Source organism: Amblyraja radiata, chromosome 24 (assembly GCF_010909765.2).
Source record: "Amblyraja radiata isolate CabotCenter1 chromosome 24, sAmbRad1.1.pri, whole genome shotgun sequence".
Lineage (NCBI taxonomy): Eukaryota > Metazoa > Chordata > Chondrichthyes > Rajiformes > Rajidae > Amblyraja > Amblyraja radiata.
Genome location: NC_045979.1, coordinates 26,721,851 through 26,748,652, shown reverse-complemented (window position 1 = coordinate 26,748,652; position 26,802 = coordinate 26,721,851). Strand labels below are relative to the sequence as shown.

Sequence of the window (26,802 nt, the reverse complement as noted above, 5' to 3'; positions counted from 1 at the left end):
ATGTGAATTAAATAAAATATTAGAGCAAAAGGAGGCTACAGATTTTTGGTTATTGAGTAGAGCTACTACTTGTGGAAAAAGCTGTTTTTATGTCTGGCTGTGGCAGCTTTGACAGTCCGGAGTCGCCTTCCAGAGGGAAGTGATTCAAAGAGTTTGTGGCCAGGGGGAGAGGGGTCAGAGATGATCTTACCTGCTCGCTTCCTGGCCCTTGCAGTGTACAGTTCGTCAAGTGTATCAATGATCGCTTCTTGGGACAGTACGTTACAGAATCTACCTGGAGCAGGCTATTTTAGATTTAGTTTAAGAGATACAGCGTGGAAACAAGCCCTTCAGCCCACCGAGTTTGCGCCGACCGGCGATCCCCGCACATTAACAATATCCTACATATACTAGGGCCAATTTACAATTTTACCGAAACCAATTAACCTACAAACCCTGTACGTCTTTGAAATGTGGGACGAAACCAGAGCTATCGGGGAAAACTCACGCAGGTCACAGGAAGAACGTACAAACTCTACAGATGAGCACCCCCTAGTCAAGGATCGAACCCGGGTCTCTGGCGATGTAAGGCAGCAATTCTACCTCTGCACCACCATGCCGCACTGTGATTCCGACAGATCTTGAGGTTAAAGTTGGAGAAAGTAACCACAATAAGTAACCAGAATTCCAGATGCAGGTTGAGTGGGAACATCACAGGATAAAGACCACCATCTTCAATTTAAATATGGACGATTATAATAGTTTGACGGTGAAATTAGCCATTTGGATTGGGTAAATATAACAAGAGACAGGATGAGCAGTGGCTCGTGTTCAAAGGGCTAATCGTAAAGCTCAGCAGGTATTCCAACTAGAAAGAGGTTCACTTAGAAAGAGGCAGAATGCATGTTAACAAAAGAACTCCAGGATAACGCTGTTCAAGAAGGAACTGCAGATGCTGGAAGATCAAAGGTACACAAAAATGCTGGAGAAACTCAGTGGGTGCAGCAGCATCTATGGAGCGAAGGAAATAGGCGACGTTTCGGGCTGAAACCCTTCTTCAGACTGATGGGGGGTGGGGGGGAGAAGGAAGGAAAAAGGGAGGAGGAGGAGCCCGTGGGCGGGGGGATGGGAGGAGACAGCTCGAGGGTTAAGGAAGGGGAGGAGACAGCAAGGGCTAGCAAAACTGGGAGAATTCAACGATCATGCCATCCGGACGCAACAACCCAGGCGGAATATGAGGTGCTGTTCCTCCAATTTCCGGTGTTGCTCACTCTGGCAATGGAGGAGACCCAGGACAGAGAGGTCGGATTGGGAATGGGAGGGGGAGTTGAAGTGCTGAGCCACCGGGAGTTCAGGTAGGTTATTGCGGACTGAGCGGAGGTGTTCGGCGAAACGATCGCCCAACCTCCGCTTAGTCTCCCCGATGTACATCAGCTGACATCTAGAGCAGCGGATGCAGTAGATGAGGTTGGAGGAGATACAGGTGAACCTTTGTCGCACCTGGAACGACTGCTTGGGTCCTTGAATGGAGTCGAGGGGGAGGTGAAGGGACAGGTGTTGCATTTCTTGCGGTTGCAACGGAAAGTGCCCGGGGAGGGGGTGGTACGGGAGGGAAGGGAAGAATTGACAAGGGAGTTGCAGAGGGAGTGGTCTTTGCGGAAGGCAGACATAGGGGGAGATGGGAAGATGTGGCGAGTGGTGGGGTCACGTTGGAGGTGGCGGAAATGGCGGAGAATTATTTGTTGTATTTGCCGGCTGGTGGGGTGAAAGGTGAGGACTAGGGGGACTCTGCCCTTGTTGCGAGTGCGGGGATGGGAAGAGAGAGCAGTGTTGCGGGGTATGGATGAGACCCTGGTGCGAGCCTCATCTATGGTGGCGGAGGGGAATCCCCGTTCCCTGAAGAACGAGGACATTTCCGATGCCCTGGTGTGGAACGTCTCATCCTGGGAACAGATGCAGCGTAGGCGGAAGAATTGGGAGTAGGGGATGGAGTCTTTACAGGGGGCAGGGTGGGAAGACGTGTAGTCCAGATAGCCATGTGAGTCAGTTGGTTTGTAGTGTATGTCGGTCAGAAGTCTGTCCCCTGCGATGGAGAGATCCAGGATAATGCTAACTTGAACAGTAGAACACACAAGTAGCAAGGGATTGGTTGTAGGTGAGAGAACAGGAGAAACCAGTTCCCACCCATCCAGCTCACCTTCAATTCCAATGCGGATGTTCTTCAGGCCCCGTTCCTTCAACACCATTTTTGCAACCTCGCGGTTTTCAATGTACTTGAAGAACTTGTAGAGTTTGGTACTGTAAATAACTGAAACACAGGAGATATAAATCAGACATCCTGTACCTTGTGCTACTCCACATTCTCTTGTGCAGGAAAATCATGGTCAGACCAGTCAGGCACCCACCGCAGGTAATGCTGGAGGCTGTTTTACTTACTTACTCCCTCTCAATGGCAAGGAGGTGGAACGAATCAGGGAGCACTCAGCTGAATGTTGATACAAAAAAAAGGGACGGGCGGCAAAGGTTAAAGCAGATGTGGGGGGCAATTTTTGTTTTAAAACACAGAAAATGGTAAGTGCCTGGAACGCACTGCCAGGGGAAACGGTGGAAGCAGAAATGATAGTGATGTTCAAGAGGTATTGAGACAGGCACAAGACAGGTAGGGAATGGAGGGATAAGGATCAACTGTGCAGGCAGATGGGATTAGTTTAATTTGCCATCATGGTGAGCACATACTTTGAGGACTAAGGGGCCTAAGCTGTACTGTTCTTTGTTCTATATTCATTTCCGAAGAAATCAAATTGAAAATCAGAAGATATTAAGTCATAGACCTATACAAACAGGTAACAAGTGTATACAATGTCAAGTTATAGAGATAAGAAATAGGCCCTTTGGCACAACTTGTATGTGCCAACCAAGATGCCTACACTGAGTTAGTCCCACCTGGCTGTGCCTGCCCCTACCCCTGCACCTGCCCAAGGATCTTGTATTCACCACTACCACTTTATTTTTTGCTCAGGAACTTGGGTCTTTAGAATTTCCTACCCCAAGGAACTTTGGGGACAAAGTCACTGAACATAAACAAGGACTTGATTGATTTTTAGTTACTAAAAGAGTTGTGGGTTATTGAGATCAGAACAGGAAAAATAATCAGAGACCAGGTCAGATCAGATAGCCTGCTCTTATTTTTGTACCAATTCTCTTTGTGTGCTACTGGAGTGAGATGAAGGTGGTTGGAAGAAGCAGAGACATAAATGGATCACAATTACAGGTTGTAACTTCTGTAACTTGTATTTGACAGTACTCTATCCAAAATGTTTTTCAAGTAGTTAAGATTATTACATTAAACTCAGACTGAAAATCTCAGTGATATCACTCAGTGAGGACTGCCTGCTCATGTTCAATTCTTACTTTGAGAATATTCCTCTCCCATCTGAGGTGGGTGCTGCTCGTCCCAGTCCACCGTGTCCTCGTGAGTCAGTACCACGATGTGGCACTCCCGCTCGCCCTTCCGGGCACTGGAGACCATCAAGGGTAACACCAGCTCCTCCAGGTTCCTCTCAAACTGCTTCCGCGCCCCATCGTTGGACAGTTCGTGTAACAGAGCACCTGCCAGAGGAGATCGGAGGAGCAAGCAATTAGGGGTCAGCAGTCATCAGATCCGTCAACTGAAGGAAACCAAGTTGAATGGCGTAGTAGCAAAGTAAATCCCAAGACGTTACATTAGACTTTAGCGATACTGTGCGGAAACAAGCTCTTCGGCCCTATTCCCAACACAAGCAATCGCCATCACACTAACACTATCCTACACACCAGGGACAATTTCCAATTTTACCGATTTGGAAATATGCCATTGTTTCTTCAACGTTGCTGGTTTCTACATCGAAACACTCCACCCAGCAGCATCACAAGCCATCCTCAACACAGACATTGCAGCATCTAAAGCAGGTGCTCATCACCACCTTTTTCCCCTACAGGAGACCAGATCTGCGCAATTAGACTGTAGACTTTATAGATACAGCGTGGAAACAGGCCCATCGGACCATCGAATCGGGACCGACCAACGATCACCCTTGCACAATCCTAGACTCATTTGTGATTTGATGCAGTGTTTAAGCAAAACCTTGTAGTATGAGATATCGTTACTCAACAGAATCTTCTCAGCCACAAGTCACCAGTGCAATCTGTATACCAGCCGGGTTTTTGGTCTGGGAGGTATTGGCTTTTCTGATGAAGTTACAAACAATACAAACAGGGCAGCACAGCAGTAGATTTGCTGCCTTACAACGTCAGAGACCCGGGTTCGATCCTGACCATGGGTACTGTCTGTACGGAGTTTGTATGCTCTCCCTGTGACCTGCGTGGGTTTTCTCCGGATGCTCCGGTTTCCTCCCACACTCCAAAGACATACAGGTTTGCAGGCTAGATGGCTTCGGTAAGATTGTGGATGGTCCCTAGTGTGCGGGGATCACTGGTCGGCATGGACTCGGTGGGTCGAAGGGCCTGTTTCAGCGCTGTACCTCTAAATTAAACTGAACTAAAACCTCCGAAAAGAAGAATCTGACTCAGCCCTGGAAGATGCACTTACTGAGGTCACGACATCGGATTGTATTGTGATTGAAGTTGATGCACAGATATTCGCAGGCATCCCTGAGTTCCTGGATTGCAATTCCATCTGGACACTGAATGATGCCGGTAGTGTAATAATCCTGGAATGGCAAGACAACAGTTAACGCCACTAACGTTAAGTCATGCAACATACTCTAATCAATCTAATTCCCTAAAGCCAATTGTTGTTCCAAAGAGGTACAATTAACAGGGAACAATGAGGGGAAGGAACCTGCTCCCCACATCTACACACTGCCAACCCTCAGCTAACGAATCCACACTTGAACCACTTGGAAGAAGCATTGAGAGTAGCCAGGGTACAGGTATTTTGTGCTTCAAGAAAACGAGACCTGGTAGGGCCACGGTTGGTCGAGTCTTGAAGATGACAGCTGCCAGATTGTGGTGACAGCAGGTAGCCACTGAACCAGTATGATGACATTGCTATAAATCCCCTTGTGGCAGACTTATCCACAATAACACTGGTTGAAGTGAACTTGTGGAGGCAAAGTCCCATCGTCACAATGAGAGCACCCTGCGGTTGGGGAGACTCCTTCAGAGTTATCAGTTGTAAACTAGGCATCCACAAGGCATCACGGACTGCCAGGAGCGGCAGAAATGGACACCATCGAATAGCCAAGCATATCCTTCATTCTATTATCATAATCAAACCGATTTCAGTGAAGCACACACGAGGACAGGCAGGGAGAAACACCCAGCAGACCTGGTGAGGTGCCAACTTGGCAAAGATACTGCAGAGCGAAAAGAGCACGAATAACGAGAGCTAATTTGATTCACTCCAACAAACAGCTGAGACTACAGCAAATACTACGGGAGCAGAACACATCCTGTCAGTTGTACTGAAGACCAGGCACTCCAATACTAGCCTCCCTGTAGCCAAGCTGTTCCAGTATAGCTACTAAACGGGCGTCTACCCGCGAGTGCGGCTAATTGTCCAAGTATGTCCTGTTCATAAAAACATTGAATTCAACCCAGTTAATTACCGGCCATCTACTCTGAATCATTGGCAAAGTGATGAAAGGTGTTACCTAGCAACACTTATTGTTTTGCAAAAACAGTCCAATAATTGTAGTTATATGTCGCACAAAGGAGAATAGTTGCGGTTGTCATATGACCTTAAGAATTGGGAACAGAATAGATTCTTCAAGCTGCCCTGTCATTCAAAACTGATCTAACATTCCTCGTCCACTTTCCCATCCTTTCCCCAGAACCCTCAATTCTATTACTGATTAGAGACGCATCTACAATGTAGAAATGTAAAGCAGTCTGAAGAAGGACCCCGACCCAAAACGTCACCCATCTTTTTTGTCCAGAGATGCTGCTTGACCCACTGAATTACTGCAGCACTTTGTGTCTATCTTTAGAAATATATCTACCTCAGCCTTAAAGATACATCGGGACTCTGTTCCCACAGCTCCCTGTGCCAAGGAGTTCAAAACGATTCTCAGCCTGAAGAACTTTTTCCTACTCTCAAGTTGTGCGAGGTTAATCACCTCAGGGTGGGAGTTCCTCAATGCAGGAGCATCCACGGCCCAACCAGCTACAGCTCCTTCATCAATAACCTCCCCGCCACTGCAAGATCAGAAGTGGTGATGTTGGCTGATGGTTGCCCTCTGCTTAACATCATTCACAAGTCTCCAAAAAACAAAGTAGCAAAACCGAGACAACATTTGCCCACGACCGATAGGAGGCCAGTAATAGTCACGCCACTCAAATGCCATACAAAGACCATCTTTAATATGAGAGAGTCCAACCACCTCCCTTGACATTCAATGGCATTTGCAGAGTTCTTCCACCCTACATATAATAGGAGTTTGACCAGGAACACAGCTGGAATGGTTGGAGAAATACCATGGTTATAAGAACATGTTAGATGCTGGGTTCCCAGCATCAAGTGAAGCTTTCCTGACACTACATCGTGGCACCACTTGGATAGCTTACAACCCAAAAGTGTGAACACTGAATTCTCTAATTGTTGGTAACTACACCCCCCTTTAATCGTGTTTGGATTCCATCGATCCCAGGCCCCCAGTCTGAATATTATCCTTCCACTACAGCACTCTGCCTTCTCAAAGACAAAACACACCCGAAATACTAGCTTTGTCCGCATCCCAAAGAATAAATAAAATGAATAAACACAGGGTGTAGTCCCATTGTTTTCCTAGCTCAATTTATTTTGCGAGCGACGCCTCTCACCCGTTTCCCCACTGTGTTTAGAGTTAAGGTCGATTGCGGTAGATGTTGTGACCCTTTAAGGGAAACCTAGCAAAGTGGGTTGGCACAGTAGCGCAGCGGTAGAGTTGCTGCCTTACTGTGTCAGAGGCCATAGTTCGAACCTGACCATGGGTGCTGTCTGTACGGAGTTTGTACGTTTTCCCTATGACCACGTGAGTTTTCACCATGTGCTCTGGATTTCTCCCACTCTCGAAAAGTGTAGGATAGAACTAGTGTACGGGGAGATCGCTGGTCGGCGTGTACTCGGTGGGCCGCAGGGTTGGGTTTCCACACTGTATCTCTAACGGAAAGTCGAAAGTGCTGCAAAAAGGAAGCTTACCAGAATTGCACGGAAGACAGTGGAGGTGATGCCTTCAGTGATCTCATACTCGCCCTTCTCATTTGGCTGTGTGACGTTATGTTCTCGCGCTGAAGTGAACATTCTGAAAGGGAAAGGAACAAGGTCCTCAGAGCAAAGAATCAGACAGCTCCCATACTCCTTTCACCGAGGCATCTACTCCATCCAGTCCCTGCTGTCCAGTAATGTTCCTCACAAATGGTTCACAACCTCAACTGAATGAGGGGCGGCACAGTGGTGCAGCTGGTAGAGCTGCTGCCTCACAGCACTAGAGACCCGGGTTCGATCCTAGAAACATAGAAATTAGGTGCAGGAGTAGGCCATTCGGCCCTTCGAGCCTGCACCGCCATTCAATATGATCATGGCTGATCATCCAACTCAGTATCCCGTACCTGCCTTCTCTCCATACCCTCTGATCCCCTTAGCCACAAGGGCCACATCTAACTCCCTCTTAAATATAGCCAATGAACTGGCCTCGACTACCCTCTGTGGCAGAGAGTTCCAGAGATTCACCACTCTCTGTGTGAAAAAAGTTCTTCTCATCTCGGTTTTAAAGGATTTCCCCCTTATCCTTAAGCTGTGACCCCTTGTCCTGGACTTCCCCAACATCGGGAGCAATCTTCCTGCATCTAGCCTGTCCAACCCCTTAAGAATTTTATAAGTTTCTATAAGATCCCCTCTCAATCTCCTAAATTCTAGAGAGTATAAACCAAGTCTATCCAGTCTTTCTTCATAAGACAGTCCTGACATCCCAGGAATCAGTCTGGTGAACCTTCTCTGCACTCCCTCTATGGCAATAATGTCCTTCCTCAGATTTGGAGACCAAAACTGTACGCAATACTCCAGGTGTGGTCTCACCAAGACCCTGTACAACTGCAGTAGAACCTCCCTGCTCCTATACTCAAATCCTTTTGCTATGAAAGCTAACATACCATTCGCTTTCTTCACTGCCTGCTGCACCTGCATGCCTACTTTCAATGACTGGTGTACCATGACACCCAGGTCTCGCTGCATCTCCCCTTTTCCTAATCGGCTGCCATTTAGATAATAAGTCTGCTTTCCTGTTTATGCCACCAAAATGGATAACCTCACATTTATCCACATTATACTGCACCTGCCAAACATTTGCCCACTCACCCAGCCTATCCAAGTCACCTTGCAGTCTCCTAGCATCCTCCTCACAGCTAACACTGCCCCCCAGCTTAGTGTCATCCGCAAACTTGGAGATATTGCCTTCAATTCCCTCATCCAGATCATTAGTATATATTGTAAATAGCTGGGGTCCCAGCACTGAGCCTTGCGATACCCCACTAGTCACTGCCCGCCATTGTGAAAAGGACCCGTTTACTCCTACTCTTTGCTTCCTGTTTGCCAGCCAGTTCTCTATCCACATCAATACTGAACCCCCAATGCCGTGTGCTTTAAGTTTGTATACTAATCTCTTATGTGGGACCTTGTCGAAAGCCTTCTGGAAGTCCAGATACACCACATCCACTGGTTCTCCCCTATCCACGCTACTAGTTACATCCTCGAAAAATTCTATAAGATTCGTCAGAGGTCTTGGGTGCTGCCAGTGTGGAGTTTGCATGCTCTCCAAATGACCGTTTGGGTTTCCTGCGGGTGCCCCAGCTTCCTCACTCATCCCAAAGACATGTGGGTTTGTAGGTTAATTGGCCTCTGTAAATAAAAAGCTGGGAGCCTAAAAAAAAGCTGGGACCCTTCATTTACTACTTTATTATAGTCCAGAACGTAACCAGGTATAGCTCAGCACAAACCAGTATTTACTAAGGATTTTACAGATCAACTTAGATCTGGATCCGAATAGCTCAGACCGATGAAAAGTGAAGCAGGGATCATATGTTGATTTGTACTGCTTGGATCCCAATCAAAATATAAATTTAAGTCATTAGTTAACTGCCCTTCTGTCGCAAGAGACATGCATGATAATGGACAATCTTCTGGTAAATGGGACTTGTATAGGAAGGTATTTGATCAGCATGGACAGGGCCTCTCTCTGTGCTGTATGACTCGCAACAATTGGTAGTGATGAATGAATGCAGCTGTAGGCAGGAGCTCTGGTCTGGCATTGGGAGATAAGCACTTACCGGCCCAGCATGGTGTCAGGGTGCGCTGCAAAGATGACCGGGTCGATCACAAACCGCGTGTTATCAACAATCAGCACCACACGCTCGCAGGACTTCCACGATTTACAGCTGTTTTTGCCCTTGACGTCGGAGGCAGCTCTTTTATTCGGACCCGTGTTCGGCCCCAAGCGGGGAACAGCCCACCCATCCTTGGGCCAGAAGGCTGGCTCAAAACCGGCCGGTCCAAGCTCATCTTGTGGGCCGCAGGAGGGCGAGGTGCCACCTTTACATGGTTGAGGGTTTGCAGACTGAGAGAGTCGTGCCAGGTCAGGATCTGGAGATGTGGAGAGAGAGAGAGAACAATGTTGGTTTGACTTAACGATGCTTCTCAAAAGCAGAGTGCAACGTAGCTGGAGGCTGGTGATCGGAGTGGCCGGACGTACCAGCTAGATGAATCATCTGCACTGATAACCTAGCACACTATGGCGTCTGGTGATGCTGGTCACATATTTTCCAGACGACTAAATACTATTCCTATTGAAATGCCAAAACACTTCATTTACATTCAAAAAAAGATATATCACAATATATTTTTCCAGTGAACGCAGTAGGTTAAAAGGGAGGACAACAAGACCCCAGTGAGTAGCAAGGCAGTGTGAGTTGGTCAGGATGTGAGGGGAGAGAGGCAGGGAGGGCAAGCCTGGTGAGTGGGAAGGTCAGGGATACTGGTGAGAGTGGGTTTTGAGCCCAGTGGAGGGAGGGTGGGTGGGTGCAGTGAGGAATAGGGACTCCGACTGTGTGAGGTTTAGGTGGTGCTTAGGAACTTGAACGCAAGACCTGATCAGCGAATTGAACTGGCTCAGATTAAAGAGATCGAACCCCAATCAGCGCCTACACGCTACATGTGATGGGCTGCGGGATTAAGATGCCTGACCATTCTAGTGGATGTCCTGTGTATAGTCACAATATATACCCTATGCGTTCCACTGCCACTGTCTGAAATCAATGGCTGATGAAAGTAATCATCTGTGAATAAAATACTGACTCAAGCGATCACAGCGCAAGAGGAGACGGAAAGGATAAATTACACGTAAATATTTAATTCAGTTTATAATTTCACATCATATGAGACTGGGCAGATTGCAGCTCAACAGATGTGGATGGCAGGGAGGCTGGTTGCTACTGTTTCGTAAGGTTCAAATAGGTTGGCAGGGGTTGGTCACCTGAGCTTTCATTCAAAGGTTCAGTGGAAGATACAGAGTGAGAGGATGGATGGGGGCAAATAGGACTAGCTTTGATGAGGCGTCTTGGTTGGCATGGAAGAGTTGGGCTGAAGGGCCTGTTTCCATGCTGTATGATTCTATTACCTAGAGAGACAGATTCAGTGCAGAGTATAGAATGCGCAGAAACAGTGGGAGTAATGAGGCAGGGTACAACTCAGCTACAGAGATGCTTGGGAAACAGAGCAAGCTCCATAGCTGTGTGACCCAGAGATCAACTCGAAATGCAAACATAAATGTAAGTAGCAATGTCACAATCAGATCAGAGGAGGGCAGCAGGAGCAAAGGGAACTAAGGATAAGTCTGAAGGAAAAGTTTGCAGCAAGAGCAAGGATCGAAAATAAAGTAATGTCAATAGCATTCTGCACAAGATTCATGTACATTCAGTGACATCGTGTTGGATGGTGAGGCAGGGACAATTGCAAACATTCCAAATTCAGATATAAATTTAAATATAAATAATTAAAATATAAACATATATATATATATTAAATTATAATATATATTATAATAAATATAATAAAATATTACATTCTTGGTTTAATGTGGATTTGAGATTAGAGAGAAAAATAAAACGGAGTTGGTCTGCTTATTATTATTTTTTTAACTATTTTTTTCTATGCTCGAAAATGAAGAATTTAAACTCTAACTTTTAAGCATTGCTTAAAACTATGAACATTTGAGTGACAAGGAAGTTCAGAGCTTGGGACGAGATCAGAAAGTTGGTGTTGAGCACTAAGTTAGACCATCCATGATCTTGTTGAACAGCGGAACAGGCTTGAAGGGCCAATTTGTCTATTCCTATGTTCTTCTGTTTATAAAGACAAGATGCCAAGATATTTAGAATAAAAGGAGAGATTTAGCAACTCTAGACAACTGTAAGAAGTCTAGATAGGGTGAGCAGTAAGAAACTATTCCAGAAAAGAGTTGGTAGTAGGATTAGGGTGGAGATGAAAACATATTTATAAAGTAATGAAACGTGCACTCGAGTGCAGTACCCACAAGTTTACAGAACAAGGGCTCCAGATGGATGGACAAGGGCTGAATGGTCTGCCTTTATGTCATAAATTGAGAGGTTTTTGAATACCAAGGCAACTTTCCATGCTGCTTTGGTCATTATTGATTGCTCAAGTGCTGATTATTGATTATCTCTTTGCGCTTTGGGGAGTCTCAATGTGCACTAGTTGGCAATCACTTTTGTCACATCACAATTGTAACTAATTTCAAAGTGTTTGGAAGGGTTGAGAGAGCATTGCGAGACACCAAGTGCTACCCAAATGCAAGTCACCCCTTTTCTACTTGCAGAAAAGCCGATGAAAGTGTTGTTGCACTACCCACCTGAGGTCCTCTGTCTGACAGATGGGGCTGTGCTGCGGAGGCAAGGCAGGAGACTGCTATCTTCCCTTTGTTCAAGGGCTTGGTTCATCTGCTGTGAAGGATATGGATTCTTGTCGGCCACAGCCACTGTTCCGTGAAGGCTCATCCTGGGACACCGCACGACTGGCTGCCTCCGCAAACGTGGCAGAGACCTGCAGCAGAAGGAGAGAGCCTGGAATTATACACAGGATGCTGCCCAGGACACTCCATCGTCACCAACTGCACCAAGATAAGTCTCTTGCAAGTTAGGAGGATATTACTGCAGCAGTATTACCCACTAGTGTTACACAGCAATACATTCATCTTCTCCAACCAAGTCTATTGCATTCAGTGTTTTCAATACCGCCTCCTCTACATCAGTGACACGGAACACAAACCAAACGACTCTTTTACCATGCATCTACGCGCTGTCCATCAAGGCCATCTTTAGCGCCTGGTTACAAGGCATTTTAACGGCCATTCTCACACCAACCTCTTTGTCCTCAGCCTCCTCCATTGCCAAGGCGAAGACACACACACACACACACACACAGAGGATACCACATGGTCAGCGCACACACACACACACACTGTTACCCGATTTCTTTCCCCTCCCCCACCTCTTTCATCTGCCTCACACTCAACCCACTGGCTTCTGTACCCCCACCTCTTACTGTTCCCATCTGTCTACTATCCCTTCCTTATCAGGTTCCACTCATTACCTTCCTTTCTTATCAGACCCCATTATCTGCAGCCCTTTGTCGACTCCACTCATCAGCTTACAGTTCCACCTATCCCTCCTCCACCAGGCTCCTTCTGCCAATAGACCCTCCTCAATTGGATCCACCGATAATTTGCCAGCTCCTGCCAGACCCTTCCCCATCACTTCTTTGTACTAGCCAATGATAGTCCTGATGTAGGGTTTCCACTCCAAACATCCACCATCTCTTTGTATCCACAGATGCTGCCTGACAACCACCTTTCCTCCAGCAGTTTGTCTCTTTACATCAGCGAGTGCCGACTGGTACCACAGCTACCGAAACGTGGAATAAAAAGGCAAATTCTATTCTCCTTTGGGCTCCAGCATAGGTGTTCGTCTCACTGACTGACTGCACATGCTGGAACTGCTATCTCCCTCCTTTAGACCATCTAATGGGTCAAGTGTTGCAAATATTACATCAGTACTTTAAAGAGAACTAAGATTCCTCCAGGTGTACCTGTGGATAAAAATCATATTGGTCCACTACAAATTGAAAGCAGTCCAACAATGGTAACAAAGATCAGTCTGAAGAAGGGTCTTGATCCGCAACGTCACCCATTCCTTCTTTCCAGGGATGCTGCCTGTCCCGCTGAGTTACTCCAGCATTTAGGGTCTACCTTCGATTTAAACCAGCATCTGCAGTTCTTTCCTCCCAACAATGGTAATGACATGAATAATGCTATTCAAAGCAATAATGCAGAAAGCGCAAGGTCTACTGATCAACTCCAGTGTAGTTAGCATGCTGACAGCAAGACTTTAATCAAAGTCATACTATCTATTCCTACTAAATCCTGTTTTCTGTAATCAACAACTGTTGGAAGGGCAGTTCCTACAATAAATATTAAACCGTCCCTACTCCACGTATGTGATACACTAACATCTTCTAAGAACAACGACAGCACTCTGCTTTGCCACCAATTTAACTATCACAGTTAAACCTACGACTGTGCTGGTGGGATTAATCACTGCTCAGTCCTTGGAGAAGCAAAGCCCTCTCTTCACATCAAAAGCATCATAATGAGTAGCAACACCACCATTCTAAAGGTCATTGGTTCAGAACAGGTTACGTAGATCAAAACTAGGCATCAGGGGCCAACATCATTGCATCCCATCAGATCCAGTACCACAGAAGTGGAGGGTGGGGGTGACAGAGGAGGGAGGGGAGATGGAGGGAGATAAAGGAGACGGGTGAAACACTCCACAACGTGAGCTCTGTGCTTCGTGTAATCCTATTGCTAGATTCAGGTCAGCCTGCCCAGTTTTGACAGTGAAAGTCTAAACTTAACTTTTATCTTAGATAATTCTGCATTAAAAATCAGCATTCCATTATGTTTCCTTACAGCTTCATTGAGTCGAATGCTGCTTAAAAATGAGCCTCTGAATCCCTCATTCAGTCACGCCTGTCTGTATAATTACCACACTAGTTCACCAAACCCTGCAACTTCACCTTTAATGACGTTGAATTCAATGTGACTTTATTTTTAAAAACTCATTCCCCCCTTTTCCATATACCTTTGCAAGTTCCTTTGGTCCCAATAATTATTCACTAGGCCTGTTTGGCATTGTCTGTGTTCATTAATCCAAGGAATAACATTGGGAAATGCAGGAAACAGCTCTACAAGTGGGAGACAATAAGTACATAAGTACTGTGTACGATTCTGGTCACCCTGCTAAAGAAAGGATGAAATTGAACGAAATAGTGCAAATAGTTACTGGGTCTGGAAGGTTTGAATTGTAAGAAGCTGGGTCTTTCTTCCCATGAACATCAAAGGCTGAGGGATGACCTTAGAGACATACATCATGAGGGGCATTGATAAGATCAACAGCCACAGTCCTCTCCCTCAGGTTAAGGGAATCTAAAGCTGGAGGACATAAGTTTAAGGTCAAGAGGGAAAGATTTAAAAGGGACCCGAGGGGTAACTTTTTGCACAGAGGCTGGTGTGTGCAAGGAATTAGCTACCAGACAAAGTGGTAGACAGGGGTACAATTATGACATTTAAAAAGCACTTGCGCAGGTACATGGACAACAAAAGGTTTGGAGGAGTTTGGGTCGGCGCAGGCATGTGGAACTAGCTCAGTCGGGCAACTTGGACAGTATGGACAGGTTGGGCTAAAGGACCTAGTTCAATGCTGTATAGTTCTATAACTATGTTGAATTGAAGTGTACCTAAAATAGAACACAACTAATCACATCCGCAACTTCTATTCGCATTGTCACACTTCTCTGCTTCCCTGCTTCTAACCAATTTTGAAAAATTGTGCTGCCATTTTCTTAATTATCCAGCAATTAACATCCATCTGTGTGATACTGGAGCAAAGGACTTTTGCAAGTCCAAGTCAAACTAACTGTCAGTGGGTCTGCTCTACTTTCCTTCTTGATCACTTCCTGGAGAACATATCCATTCCGAATATAACTTCCTGGGCTTCTGCTAGTTCCACTCAAATCTTGAATGTTAGCGATGCTGCTCATTGCCAAAGATACACAAACTTGATTTAAAGCTCAACCACCCTCTCACAATGCTCAATTCAACACTCCCCATGATGTGCTGCCGTTTACTATAGTTTGCCTTCCTTTGCATTCTTAGTCATTTCTGGACACATCTTTGTAAAATATCATAGATCGGGGAAGGTTCAACATAATCTGGTTTACGTTGCGGCTTTGAAGAAACAGTGGATCGGATGATGATCAGCTTCAACATATCCAGTGTATAGGCAGGCTAAGAACCACTTATGGCTCCTACCCTGGGAAAAAAAGACTTTGTCCATTGACTTTACCTATACCCCTCATGATTGTATACCCCTCTATGAGATCACTCCTCAGCTTCCTGCATTCTATGGAGTATGCGAAACCAAGGCACTTGCCCAAGCAATGTAAAATAACTTAAGGAACTGCAGAAACTAATGAAGGAGATCAAATAAATATTGCTCACCGTTAGTCTCACATCGAAGCATTAACGTGCTATTTAATCTTATTCATTGTTCAAAATCGTGTTTGAATTTCACTAGTACTTCATTGGCTGTGAGGCACTTTGAGCTGATCTGACTCTCATTTTTACTAAAGTGTACATCCCCCTTTCCTCTATTAGACTGCAGACAGCAAGTTTGCACATGGTGCAATGTAAACTCAAAGCCACTCCCATTCACGGGTATAATGCCTCTCTTGCATCACAATCGACATCCTGGGGGCCTGTTCCTGTGCTGTACTGTTCTATGTTTTATGAGTCTTTCAAAGCGCCACTAAGTTTGAGGGGCTGAATGGCCTTGACCCAGACTGTTAACGTTCACCTGGGGATAACAAAACAAAATAACAAAGGGTCTGCAGGGTTATGAATAGCAGAAGCTATTTTAGACCGGTGACCATATGTCTAACTGGGAAAAAAATAACAGCTCATCAAAAAAGGCAACGATCTCGACCGAGCTCAATTGTTGAGCTCAAATGACTCGCAGTCCTCACTGCTCTACATAGGAAGCATGGAAAATGAGAAGGCTGACCTTCCCTCGATACACAACACCATTCAAACCTATCATTCTTCCAAAGCATTGAAAGAAGGCAGCAGAAAAGATTCACAAGGATGTTACAGGGAATGGAGGGCTTGAGTTATAAGGAGAGACTGGAGAGGTTGAGACTTTTCTCTGAAGGAGGTTCCTCTGAAGGTGATCTTTTGAAGACTTTTCTCTGAAGGTGATCTTACAGAGGTTTATAAAATCATGAGGGTCCAGGCTAGATAGTCCTTTCCTCAGGATAGGCGAGTTTAAAGAGAGGACATGGTTTAAGGTGACAGGATAAAGATTTAAAGGTGACCTGATGACACTGAAAATGGTGGGTATATGGAATGAGCTGCTAAAGGCCCATACAATTACAATGCTTCACAGGCATTAGGACCGATACATGGATAGGAAAGGCTCAGGGGCAAATGGGCCAAACACAGGCAACAGGGCTAGCTCAGGCAGCACCTATTCAGCATGGATCTGTTGGAATGAAGGGCCCCTATCCATGCTGTAGAAATCCTTGAATAAAGCCCATGAGAACCTTGTGGACTCCCTTACAAATATAATTAACAATAAATGCCCCAATCTTTACTGAAAACAGGTTTAAAAGTGTCACCTGGGACTAGGCTTTAATTATTACTTGTTAAGAATAAACTTCACGTCAACAGTGAATACTCATATGGGGTAAAATAAAAGTTATTTGCAAGTAAGAGCAACACAGGCCAGAATAGGTTACCTAATCTGATAGCACCCTGACCAACAAACTCAATTAGCAAAGAACGACAGGAACACAGTAAAATAAATAGTCAGAAGACATACTGTACATAGCAAGATGACGATCAGGGTTTCAGGATTTGAACCTGCTCAAAATGTAACAACATTCATCAGACTGCAGCAGCATTCCCAGAGAATAGTACATGGTTATCACTGCTAACTGTGTCACCAGTTGCCTACTCTCAAAATACGAGATAGACACAAAATGCTGGAGTAACTCAGCGGGACAGGCAACATTTCTGTAGAGAAGGAATGGGTGACATTTCGGGTCGAGACCCTTCTTCAGACTTCAGAATACAAGGCTAGGTTGAATAAATGTAAAATTTTTAAATATCGGTGCGGATTTCAATTAATTCTACAAATAAAAGCACCCCCTGGGTTATGACAGGGTTCAATTCCCAAGAACTATTCATAAACTCGTGTTCCGTTAGTGGAAACATCCTCTCCACATCCACTCTATTCTGGCATTTTGCTATTCGGTAAGTTTCAATTAGGTCCCCCCTCATCCTTCTAGACTCCAGCGCCGTCAAATGCTCATCCCACGTTAACCCAATTATCCCCGGAATCAATCTCGTCGACCTCCGCTGGACCAGACGCCAGCACATCCTTCCTCAGATATGGGGCCCAAAACTGCTCACAGTACTCCAAATGCTGACTGACCAGAGCATTATATAAAATCTCAGCATTACATCGCTGTATTTATATTCTAGTCCTCTAAATAAATGCTAACATTGCATTTGCCTTCCTTACAACTGATTCAATTTGCAATTTAACATTTTGATAATCCTGCACCAGCACTCCCAAGTCCCTCTGCATCTCTGATTTCTGAATCATCTCCCCATTTCAAAAATAGTCTACACCTTTATTCCTACTACCAAAATACATGACTGCACACTTTACTGCACTGCATTCCAGCTGCCACTTCTTTGCCCACTCTCCCAACCTGTTCAAATCTTTCTGTGGACTCCCTCCTTTCTCTGCACTACCTGCCCCTCCACCTATCTTCGTATCATCTGCACACTTGGCCACAAAGCCTTCAATTCCCTCACCCAAATCATTGATATACAACGTGAAGAGTAGCGGCCCCAGCACCGACCCTTGCGGAACACTGCTAGTCACTGGCAGTCAACCAGAAAAAAACCCCTATATTCACTCTTTCTATCCATGCTAGTATCTTCCATGCAATACCATGGGCTCTCTTCTGTAGCAGCCTCGTCTGCAGCACCTTATCAAAGGCCTTCTGAGAATCCAGACTTTCTGGTTAGATCGTGCTGGTGGGTTGAATAACCTACCTGGTCTGTGTGTTATGAAATGCACAGCCTTGAATTGACAGCATCTGAGTTGCTGTTCAGACACCTCCAGGTATAGGTGTGGCTGACACTCAATCCATTGTTAATTATTGATGCCATGGTGTTTGTGAGAAATCAGAGTTGCCTGGAGGGAACTGTGGAGGGTTCAGTATTCACATCAACACATCCCTCCTGCACTAGCACAATGTGCAAACCTATCCTCAGCTTCCAGAAAAAAGGTTCCATCTCCAGGAGAATAATATTTCACTTCCTTATACTACGCTCTAACTCTGGTTAGCAAAAACTCTTGTCTCTGTTAGAATTGATTTGCATCCTTTTCCTCTCACGTTTCTACTGACAGATATTTTAGCACCTGCAAAGGGCAAAAAGGGCAAGAGTGAAAGGATGAGGGGTGGTAAGGGTAAGAAATGGGAGCAGGAAATAAATATAATGGTGCCAGAGTGTGGTAACGTTTTGCAAACAGCAGAGCAGGTCAAGATTAAATATGTAGGAAGCAACTGCATATGCTGGTTAGACACAAAAAGCTGGAATAGCTCATCGGGACCTGAAATGTCACCTATCCTGTTCCCCAGAGATGCTGCCTGACCAGCTGAGTTACTTCAGCTTTTTGTGTCTAAGATATAGTCGTTTTGAACTCATAACTTCAAAGAAACAGCCGGAAGAGACAGGCTGCTAGTCCATTTAAATGGATGAGCACTAATCACAATGTCCCAATGACAAAGGAGTATCTGATGGCAGAGGATTCCGTCGGCAAGGGACCCCAAACCCGCAGCTTGCATGGTGAGTATAAGACCTGGAAGCACTCCATTATGCTTGGAAACATGGTCATCAGGGTGGCCTGCAAGTAAGAATGAAATGCCTAAGACTATGCCCCACCTCTCCCCAGCATTGTAGTGGCCATTGTACAATCCCTATAAAATAAGATTGGGAACTTGAGGGCAAGATTGCTTTACCAGAGGGACGAGGGAACACTGTGCACCGTGTTTCAACGATATGGTCCACCCCAGCTCTCCAGACTCATCCCTCCAGCCCGAAGGTTTCTCAATCCATCGGAAGGATCGGATGGCTTCAATAGGAAATAGGATAGTGGCATCTGACTCATAGTAAACTCTTTGTGGTATTCAGATGTGGCGGGGATCTTGTTACACTCTTGGTCATCACATCTGGATAACCTAGCCGTAAAGTGCCATCCCTTCTCCTCCCAAGGGAATTCACCTCCATCACCATGTCTGTGGTCTACATTCAGTTTCGAGCAGATGCTTGGCCAGTACTGGAGGAGTTGCACACCGTGGTCAACAAATTCCAAACAACACACCGACACCTTTCCCATTACAGCTGGGGCATTTGGACAGATATGTGGATAGGAAAGGTTTAGAGCCAAATAGACCAAAAGCAAGCAAATGGGCGTTGGGCTGAAGGGCCTGTTTCCATGCTACCTAGTTCTATGACTCTACTCTGAAAAGAGCCTCCTAATTCTAAACAGTCCCAGTTTTAGATTCCCCCTTGAGTGGAAAACATCCGCTCAGCATCTAACTTGTCATGAGCTTCTCGGTATATTGTTCTCATTCTTCTAGAGTCCAAAGAGTTGTATTCCCAGACGTCTTTACTATGTCTCCAGTGTAAGTATATCTAAGATGCCAAAACTGCAGTTACTTTTCCTGATAAAAGTCAAGGATTGGCTTAAAGTGTTCAATGTTTTCTTTCATAGAAGGTGCCCAACCTAGTGAAATGCAGCGTGAGCTGAGTATTTCCAGCTCAGGCAGTCAGTCCTGAGTTACATAAGAGTTGCATTCCTGAGAAACCCTATATAAACATATTCTCCATCAGTCTGAAACATCCATTTTCTACAGTAACCCATATTGTATCACTCATCATACACTTGCATTAATTTGCCCATTTCCTCAAATATTTACTCAAACATGACCCATAATTATTATTGCAATGTACACTAAATTCAGTCACTAATGTATATCACAAAACATTTTATTATTATTACTTTCTTGAATTTTTTTTTGGAATTGTATGGAAGATTGTATGGAAGAGTTTGCATAAAGTCAGATTTTCATAAGTCGGGACATCCATAAGTGGGGAGACCCTGTACTCTGTTTTCGTTTCAGGTTTCCAACATCTGCATTTGTTTGCAGTGTCGAGTCATTTCTGCAAGCTGACCTGCTGAGTACAGCAGATCAATCGCCATGAGGGAGCACATGGACACACTTCAAACAGCCCACTCACAAGTTGTGTTTGTGACTTCATTGTCGACAGATCTAAAACTCTGGCCTAATCTCCCAAACTCTCCCAGACCAAATGCCAAATGTTGAAAACCGAACTTTGTCGTAAATGTACCTGTACTTCTGCTTAGTTACACTTGCCCATTTGGCTGAAATAGCCTGTGTTCCTGCTCGTCTCACCTCGAGTCAATGGACATTTCACTCTCACACAGCTGTCTCATAACTTTGGGTATCAACATGCAGGCAAGGAACTGCAGGTACACAGACATTCTCTCTCAATATTGCATTAGATAATACAAAACCTTGAGCAATATCTATCCATCGACCTACGCCGGTTATATAGGTCCTATGGTCATTTATTTATTTGTTGTTTCTGAGAGTTTGTTATCAGCAGGAGTCTGCACAGTGCCATCTGAAAAAGCCATAATACCAAGGCTTGGTTAACAGCACTGCCAAGACCTCCATTTCACTAAATATTAGGACTTCAGAAGACCAGGAACACCACAGTCTCCAACCTTCTTAATGTGGAAAGAATCGTTATTCCTTTACCAATGCTGGATTCACAAAGGTTCAGCAACTGCTGAAGTGAACTAGGGATGGCAATTGCCACCAACCGTGCCCACAGTCACACTCCTCACAGAATCATTGTTCAGCTACTGCTGATGTATTTCGAACAATGATCACATCTCAAAATGTACTTCACTGCTTTTCTAGCACCATAGAACTAGTGCAAATGGGTGATTGATGATTGGTGTGGACCTGGCAGGCCGAAAGGCCTGTTTCCATGCAGATTCTCTAAACTAAACCTTAAGATTATATTGTTCAAAAGGGAACTGCAGATGCTGATCCTTTCTAAATTACAACTACTTCAATATCATGATAAAACTGTTGATGAGAAATAGGAAGCATTAATGCAGCACCTTAACTCCTCTAGAAGACACATAACTGAGTCAAAACAAAAATGAAGTAGATTGAGAGTACTGTATGTAGGGTTCTTTATTCCTTATATAGCCATGATTGTGCAGCCAAATACAAATCCGATTCAATTTACAAATTCATAGACGATGCTACCGTAGTGGACTGGATATCCAATAATGACGAGACAGAGTACAGGAAGGAGATTGAGAACCTCGTAAACTGATGTCAAGACAACAATCTCAATGTCAGGATGACAAAGGAGATTGTGGTCGACTTCAGTAAGCAATGCAGTACATATAACCCAGTATACATTGATGGTGCCAAAGTAAAGATGGTTGAAAGTTTCAAGTTCCCATGAGTAAATATCACCCGCAACGTGTCCTGGACCAGCCATATCGAAGCAATGGCCAAGAAAGCACAGACTGCCTTAGAAGGCTTCGGAAGTTCGGCATGTCCCAACAATTCTCACTGACTTCTACAGAGAGCATTTTATCGGGATGGATCACAGCATGGTTTGGGAACAGCTCCATCTCAGACCAGAAGAAATTGCAGAGAATTGCAGACGCAGCAGAAACAATCAAGCAAAGTAACCTCCCTTCCATTGACTCCATCTGCACTTCACGCTGCCTCAGCAAGGCCACCAGCATAGTCAAAGATGAGTCTCACCCCGGACACTCCCCCTTTTCCTCAGTCCCATCAGGCAAGAGGTACAGAAGTGTGAAAACACATAACCTCCAGATATAGGGGCAGTTTCTTCCCAGCTATTATCAGGCTATCTTTAATTGGGCTTTACCTTGCACTAAAAGTTATTCCCTTTATCCTGTACCAGTACACAGTGGTCGACTTGATTTTAGTCGTGTATAGTTTTTGCACTGACTGGAGAGCACGCAACAAAAAAAGCTTTTCACTGTACCTTGGTGCATGTGACAATAAATTAAACATAAGCATACCTGTATTCCTCATTCTGCAATCAACAACCCTGCATGAGCATAATTAACATTGGGTCTTGCAACTCAATTGCAGATGGGCCGCAATCTGGGCTACCCAGATGATGCGGCTTCCATTCAGTGTTATCTGTTGACTTCCTCTGTGAATTGACGTACTTGAGGATGGCCAGGCCTTACTTCAAATTTTATTTGAACAGAAATATATCTATTTGCACGTACACATTGATGAACCTATCATTGTCTGAATAGGTACCATGATCAGTTTCCAGACGACTCGCGCCAAGTGGCTTTCCACTGTTCACTGTTGGAACAGACAGCAGTCTTTGCTTACGCACCTGTACCTTGTGATGTTAACACAGACCTCAGCTTGTAAGGATTAATGCAGTCAACGGAAGGAGGTTATTAACGAACAACCTTGCCTTTTTGGTACTTAAAGATTAATGCATGTTAATGTTTTTTTAAGTAGGTTAAGAGCATTTTTTATGTTTTGGGATTGTACTGGGTACAAAGGAGAGGGCTTTAATGGCGTCTGCATTTTTGTTATCTGCAGGAAGACCAGGTCCCTACCTCCACTCATTGAGAACGATAAAGACTTAATCTAGGGGTTTATGATTGCAAATGTTTTCTTTAGTCAGTCTATCACAAACGACAAATTGGCAAAAGCTTTTACAAGTGTCAGTATCTATGAGCAGCCACAAAGTGGGAAGGTGCATGGATCGCAGCTGCAACTTTAGATTTTAGAGATACAGCGTGGAAACAGGCCCTTCGACCCACCGAATCAGAGCGATCACCCCTTACACTAACCTGCACACACTAGGGACAATTTTACAACTTACCAAAGCCAATTAACCTACAAACCTGTACGTCATTGGAGTGTGGGAAGAAACCGGAGCACCCAGAGAAAACCCACGTGGTCACAGGGAGAACGAACAAACTCTGTACAGACAGCACCCGTAATCAGGATCGAACCCAGATCTATGGTGCTGTAAGATAGCAACTCTACCGTTGCGCCACTATGCCGCCCATAACTCTGTTACAGTGGCATGCAATTCTACAGGAAAACCAGGGACCCCATCAGCAATAAGCTTTAAGTGGGAGGAAGAAAACATGGATATGATGCGCTGGGACCTGTACCTCATAGAGCATGGACAATAACTTAGATTCTTGAGCATGTGCACATGGCCCCTTTATCAACTACGATGGGATAGATCATTCAGAACTTGAGATGGGTGTGAGGATTCTAGTATTGTTTCACAGCTTCCTAGCTAAGCATTTGATTACATTTGAAAGAAACTTGTCAGTGAGCTAGCTGTTACAAGAGAGCCCATCACAAACTCATCGCGTCATTCGTGAAAGCATACCCACTACGCAACCTTCCATCACAACCACCCCTAGTTTAATTCTATTTCCCTGAAGGAGCTGGCACTTATTGAGGACAACACCTCATGACTAATAACTTTCCAGCATCTCACCCTTGCTATGTCTGTCTGGAGAGCACTTGTTGGTCGACTGCTCCACTGTCGGAATGCCGCAATCAATTGTGATCACAGGGTTAATGCAGGATAATGACCAGAAATGGAAACACTGACCTCCCTTTTCTGTAACGCAGGGTTTTCCAAGGGGTCATCGGGGACAGGAACCCAAACTGAGATATGCTCTTGACCACAAGGGACAAAGAATGTCATCCGAAGCAAGAACCCTGGCTGAGTTTTGATCTCTTACTGGGAATCGACATTAAGGTAAGTCATAGTCAAGAGTCAAGCCGTATGGAAACAAGCCCGTCAACCCACACAAACCAACAAGTGCACACTCACAATAATCATAGTTTATTCTCCACCACATTCTCATCAACTCTGCCCCCCACCCACCCTCAAACATTGTACCACTCAACCGACCATTATAGACAATTTATTTATGGTGGCCAATTAATTGATACAACCTCCACATATTTGACATGTGGGAAGAAACCAGTATACACACCCACGTGATCATAGGCATAACATGCAAACTCCACAGTTCAAGATTGAAGGTGGATCAATAGAGCCGTGAAGTGGTAGCTCTACCAGCTTGTGGCAAAATGCTGTCCCATAAGGAATGGCCCACAGACTGAATGGAATACTTCTGTGTCTCTACTGCAACAACACCAACAGTCCAAGCTTACAGCAGACAAGGATCCACAAATATCCACTCATCTCACCCCTCGATGTTTGCACTGTGTTCCCGTCATACACTTTCCAGATAACGTCAGTTATCGTTCTGGAACTCCCTGTCATTCTTATCATTTAGTGAGCATATTGCACCAGAATTAGGTTTCAAAACAGTACAAATAAAGCAGATTCAAAAATAATTTCTGGCCCAAAATGCTCTACAAAGAACAATATTCATAGAAAGAAAGAAATTGAAGAATTGAACAGAAAGAAATTGAAGAATTTATTTTTCCCTTCCATACAATATGGAAGTAGACATTTCAGTCCATTGATTCAATACTAGCTCTCAGTACAATCCCATCAACACTTACCACCACTGACTGCCCGACAATTTATTTTCTTTCATATGCCCACCAACTTCAATTCGATTCTCAGAATTCCAGTTCATGGTTATTTTTCGAATGAATAGTAACAGTTCAGTTTAGTCACTGATTGCCAAGCCTGTATTTTTAATATAGATTATGCATTCATATAAAATTACTTAAAATTTACAGGAAACAGTTTGAAAGCACCAGGCTGCTCCACACCAGGAAGCTCCACACAAACTGCCTTCTACATCCTTGCTTCACTGCTTGCTACTCCTTTTCCTTCACACAGCTAAAGAGCTCTTTTTCCTTAAAACAGCACATGCGGCCGTAGAATTTAAACAGTATTTCCGAGCTGGAAACAGCCCCATTTGTCACCATTTTTCAATCTCTCATTTATTACTAACACATACGTTTGCATTTACCGACCTTTAACTGAGACTAATCACTTCAATCAGGGCACCATTAAAACAGAGCATTGCTCACACCAGTTTTGAGAGATATCCTCAATTCCAGTCTTGGTGAACGCTGGGCTCTCACTTACTGCCTTTTCATGCCACGGCGAAAGCCACTTTCAGTCAAGGATCCCGGGCGGAACAGGGCCCCCGTCATGAATGATCTCCAGCATTTGAAATCGGCCCAATTAACATGATCCCCGCCCATACGGCAGGAGATCCAACGAGTGCTTTAATGTGTCAAAATAAGAGGCCACTTTTCACAGCAGTGCTGCAGTGCACACAAATACACATTGATTTAAAAGCCACACCTCAACACTCAGATACACAAACTTAGAGACAAATTCACACTCACAGATTGACTTAAAGTCATTTTCAGACAAACATTGAAATACACTTAAACTTGTTCAAATTCAAACAACCACCTGACTCAGACACACGAGAACTGACGGCAGGGTGGCACACAGGTATCAGAGACCCGAGTTCGATCCTGACTACGGCTGCAGTCTGTATGAAGTTTTAAGCTATCCTCGTGACTGCGTGGGTTTCCTCCCACACTCCAAAGACATACAGGTTTGTAGGTTAATTGGCTTCGGTAAAAAATGTAAATTGTCCCTAGTGTGTAGGATAGTGCTAATGTACGGAGTGATGGCTAGTTGGCGCGGACACGGTGGGCAGAGGGGCCTGTTTCCACACTGTATCTCGAAACTAAAGTAAACACATCAGGCAGCATCTGTGGAAGAAAATGGACAGTTGCTATTTCAAGTCAAGACCCCTCATATGGACCAAGGCACAATTTCACACATACAAATGCATGCATAATGTCAAAATAATTACATATACTGCCCTCCATAATGTTTGGGACAAAGACCCAACATTTATTTATTTGCCTCTGTACTCCACAATTTGAGATTTGTCATAGAAAAAAAAATCACATGTGGTTAAAGTGCACATTGTCAGATTTTATTAAAGGGTATTTTTATACATTTTGGTTTCACCATGTAGAAATTACAGCAGTGTTTGTACATAGTCCACCCATTTCAGGGCACCATAATGTTTGGGACACATGGCCTCACAGGCGTTTGTAATTGCTCAGGTGTGTTTAATTGCCTACTTAATGCAGGTATAAGAGAGCTCTCGGCACCTAGTCTTTTCATCACCTTTGGAAACTTTTATTGCTGTTTATCAACACAAGGACCAAAGTTGTGCCAATGAAAGTCAAAGAAGCCATTATGAAACTGAGGGACTAGAATAAAACTGTTAGAGACATCAGTCAAACCTCAGGCTTACCAAAATCAATTGTTTGGAACATTATTAAGAAGAAAGAGAGCACTGGTGAGCTTACTAATCACTAAGGGACTGGCAGGCCAAGGAAGACCTCCACAGCTGATGACAGATGCATTCTCTATAATAAAGAAAAAACCCAAACACTTGTCTGACAGATCAGAAACACTCTTCAGGAGTCAGGTGTGGATTTGTCAATGACCACTGTCCACAGAAGACTTCATG

At 44.6% G+C, this 26,802-nt stretch overlaps 1 protein-coding gene across 10 annotated transcripts in view; it reads right to left on the bottom strand.

Moving 5' to 3' along the window:
• LOC116986913 (BTB/POZ domain-containing protein 10-like) overlaps positions 1 to 26,802 on the bottom strand; it is a 47,840-nt gene that overhangs the window by 1,221 nt on the left and 19,817 nt on the right. For 5 of the 10 annotated variants that reach the window (XM_033042703.1, XM_033042706.1, XM_033042705.1 and 2 more), the window contains 6 exons: positions 11,880 to 12,070; positions 9,283 to 9,595; positions 7,160 to 7,262; positions 4,568 to 4,688; positions 3,391 to 3,588; positions 2,177 to 2,287 (listed from right to left, as the gene is read on the bottom strand). In XM_033042703.1, coding sequence (XP_032898594.1) covers positions 2,177 to 2,287; positions 3,391 to 3,588; positions 4,568 to 4,688; positions 7,160 to 7,262; positions 9,283 to 9,595; positions 11,880 to 12,070 — 1,037 coding nt within the window. Of the gene's footprint in view, positions 1 to 2,176; positions 2,288 to 3,390; positions 3,589 to 4,567; positions 4,689 to 7,159; positions 7,263 to 9,282; positions 9,596 to 11,879; positions 12,071 to 18,108; positions 18,130 to 18,212; positions 18,298 to 25,267; positions 25,304 to 25,324; positions 25,477 to 26,802 lie in introns of those variants that run through there. The other 5 variants (XM_033042707.1, XM_033042702.1, XM_033042708.1 and 2 more) reach the window with 5 other exon arrangements.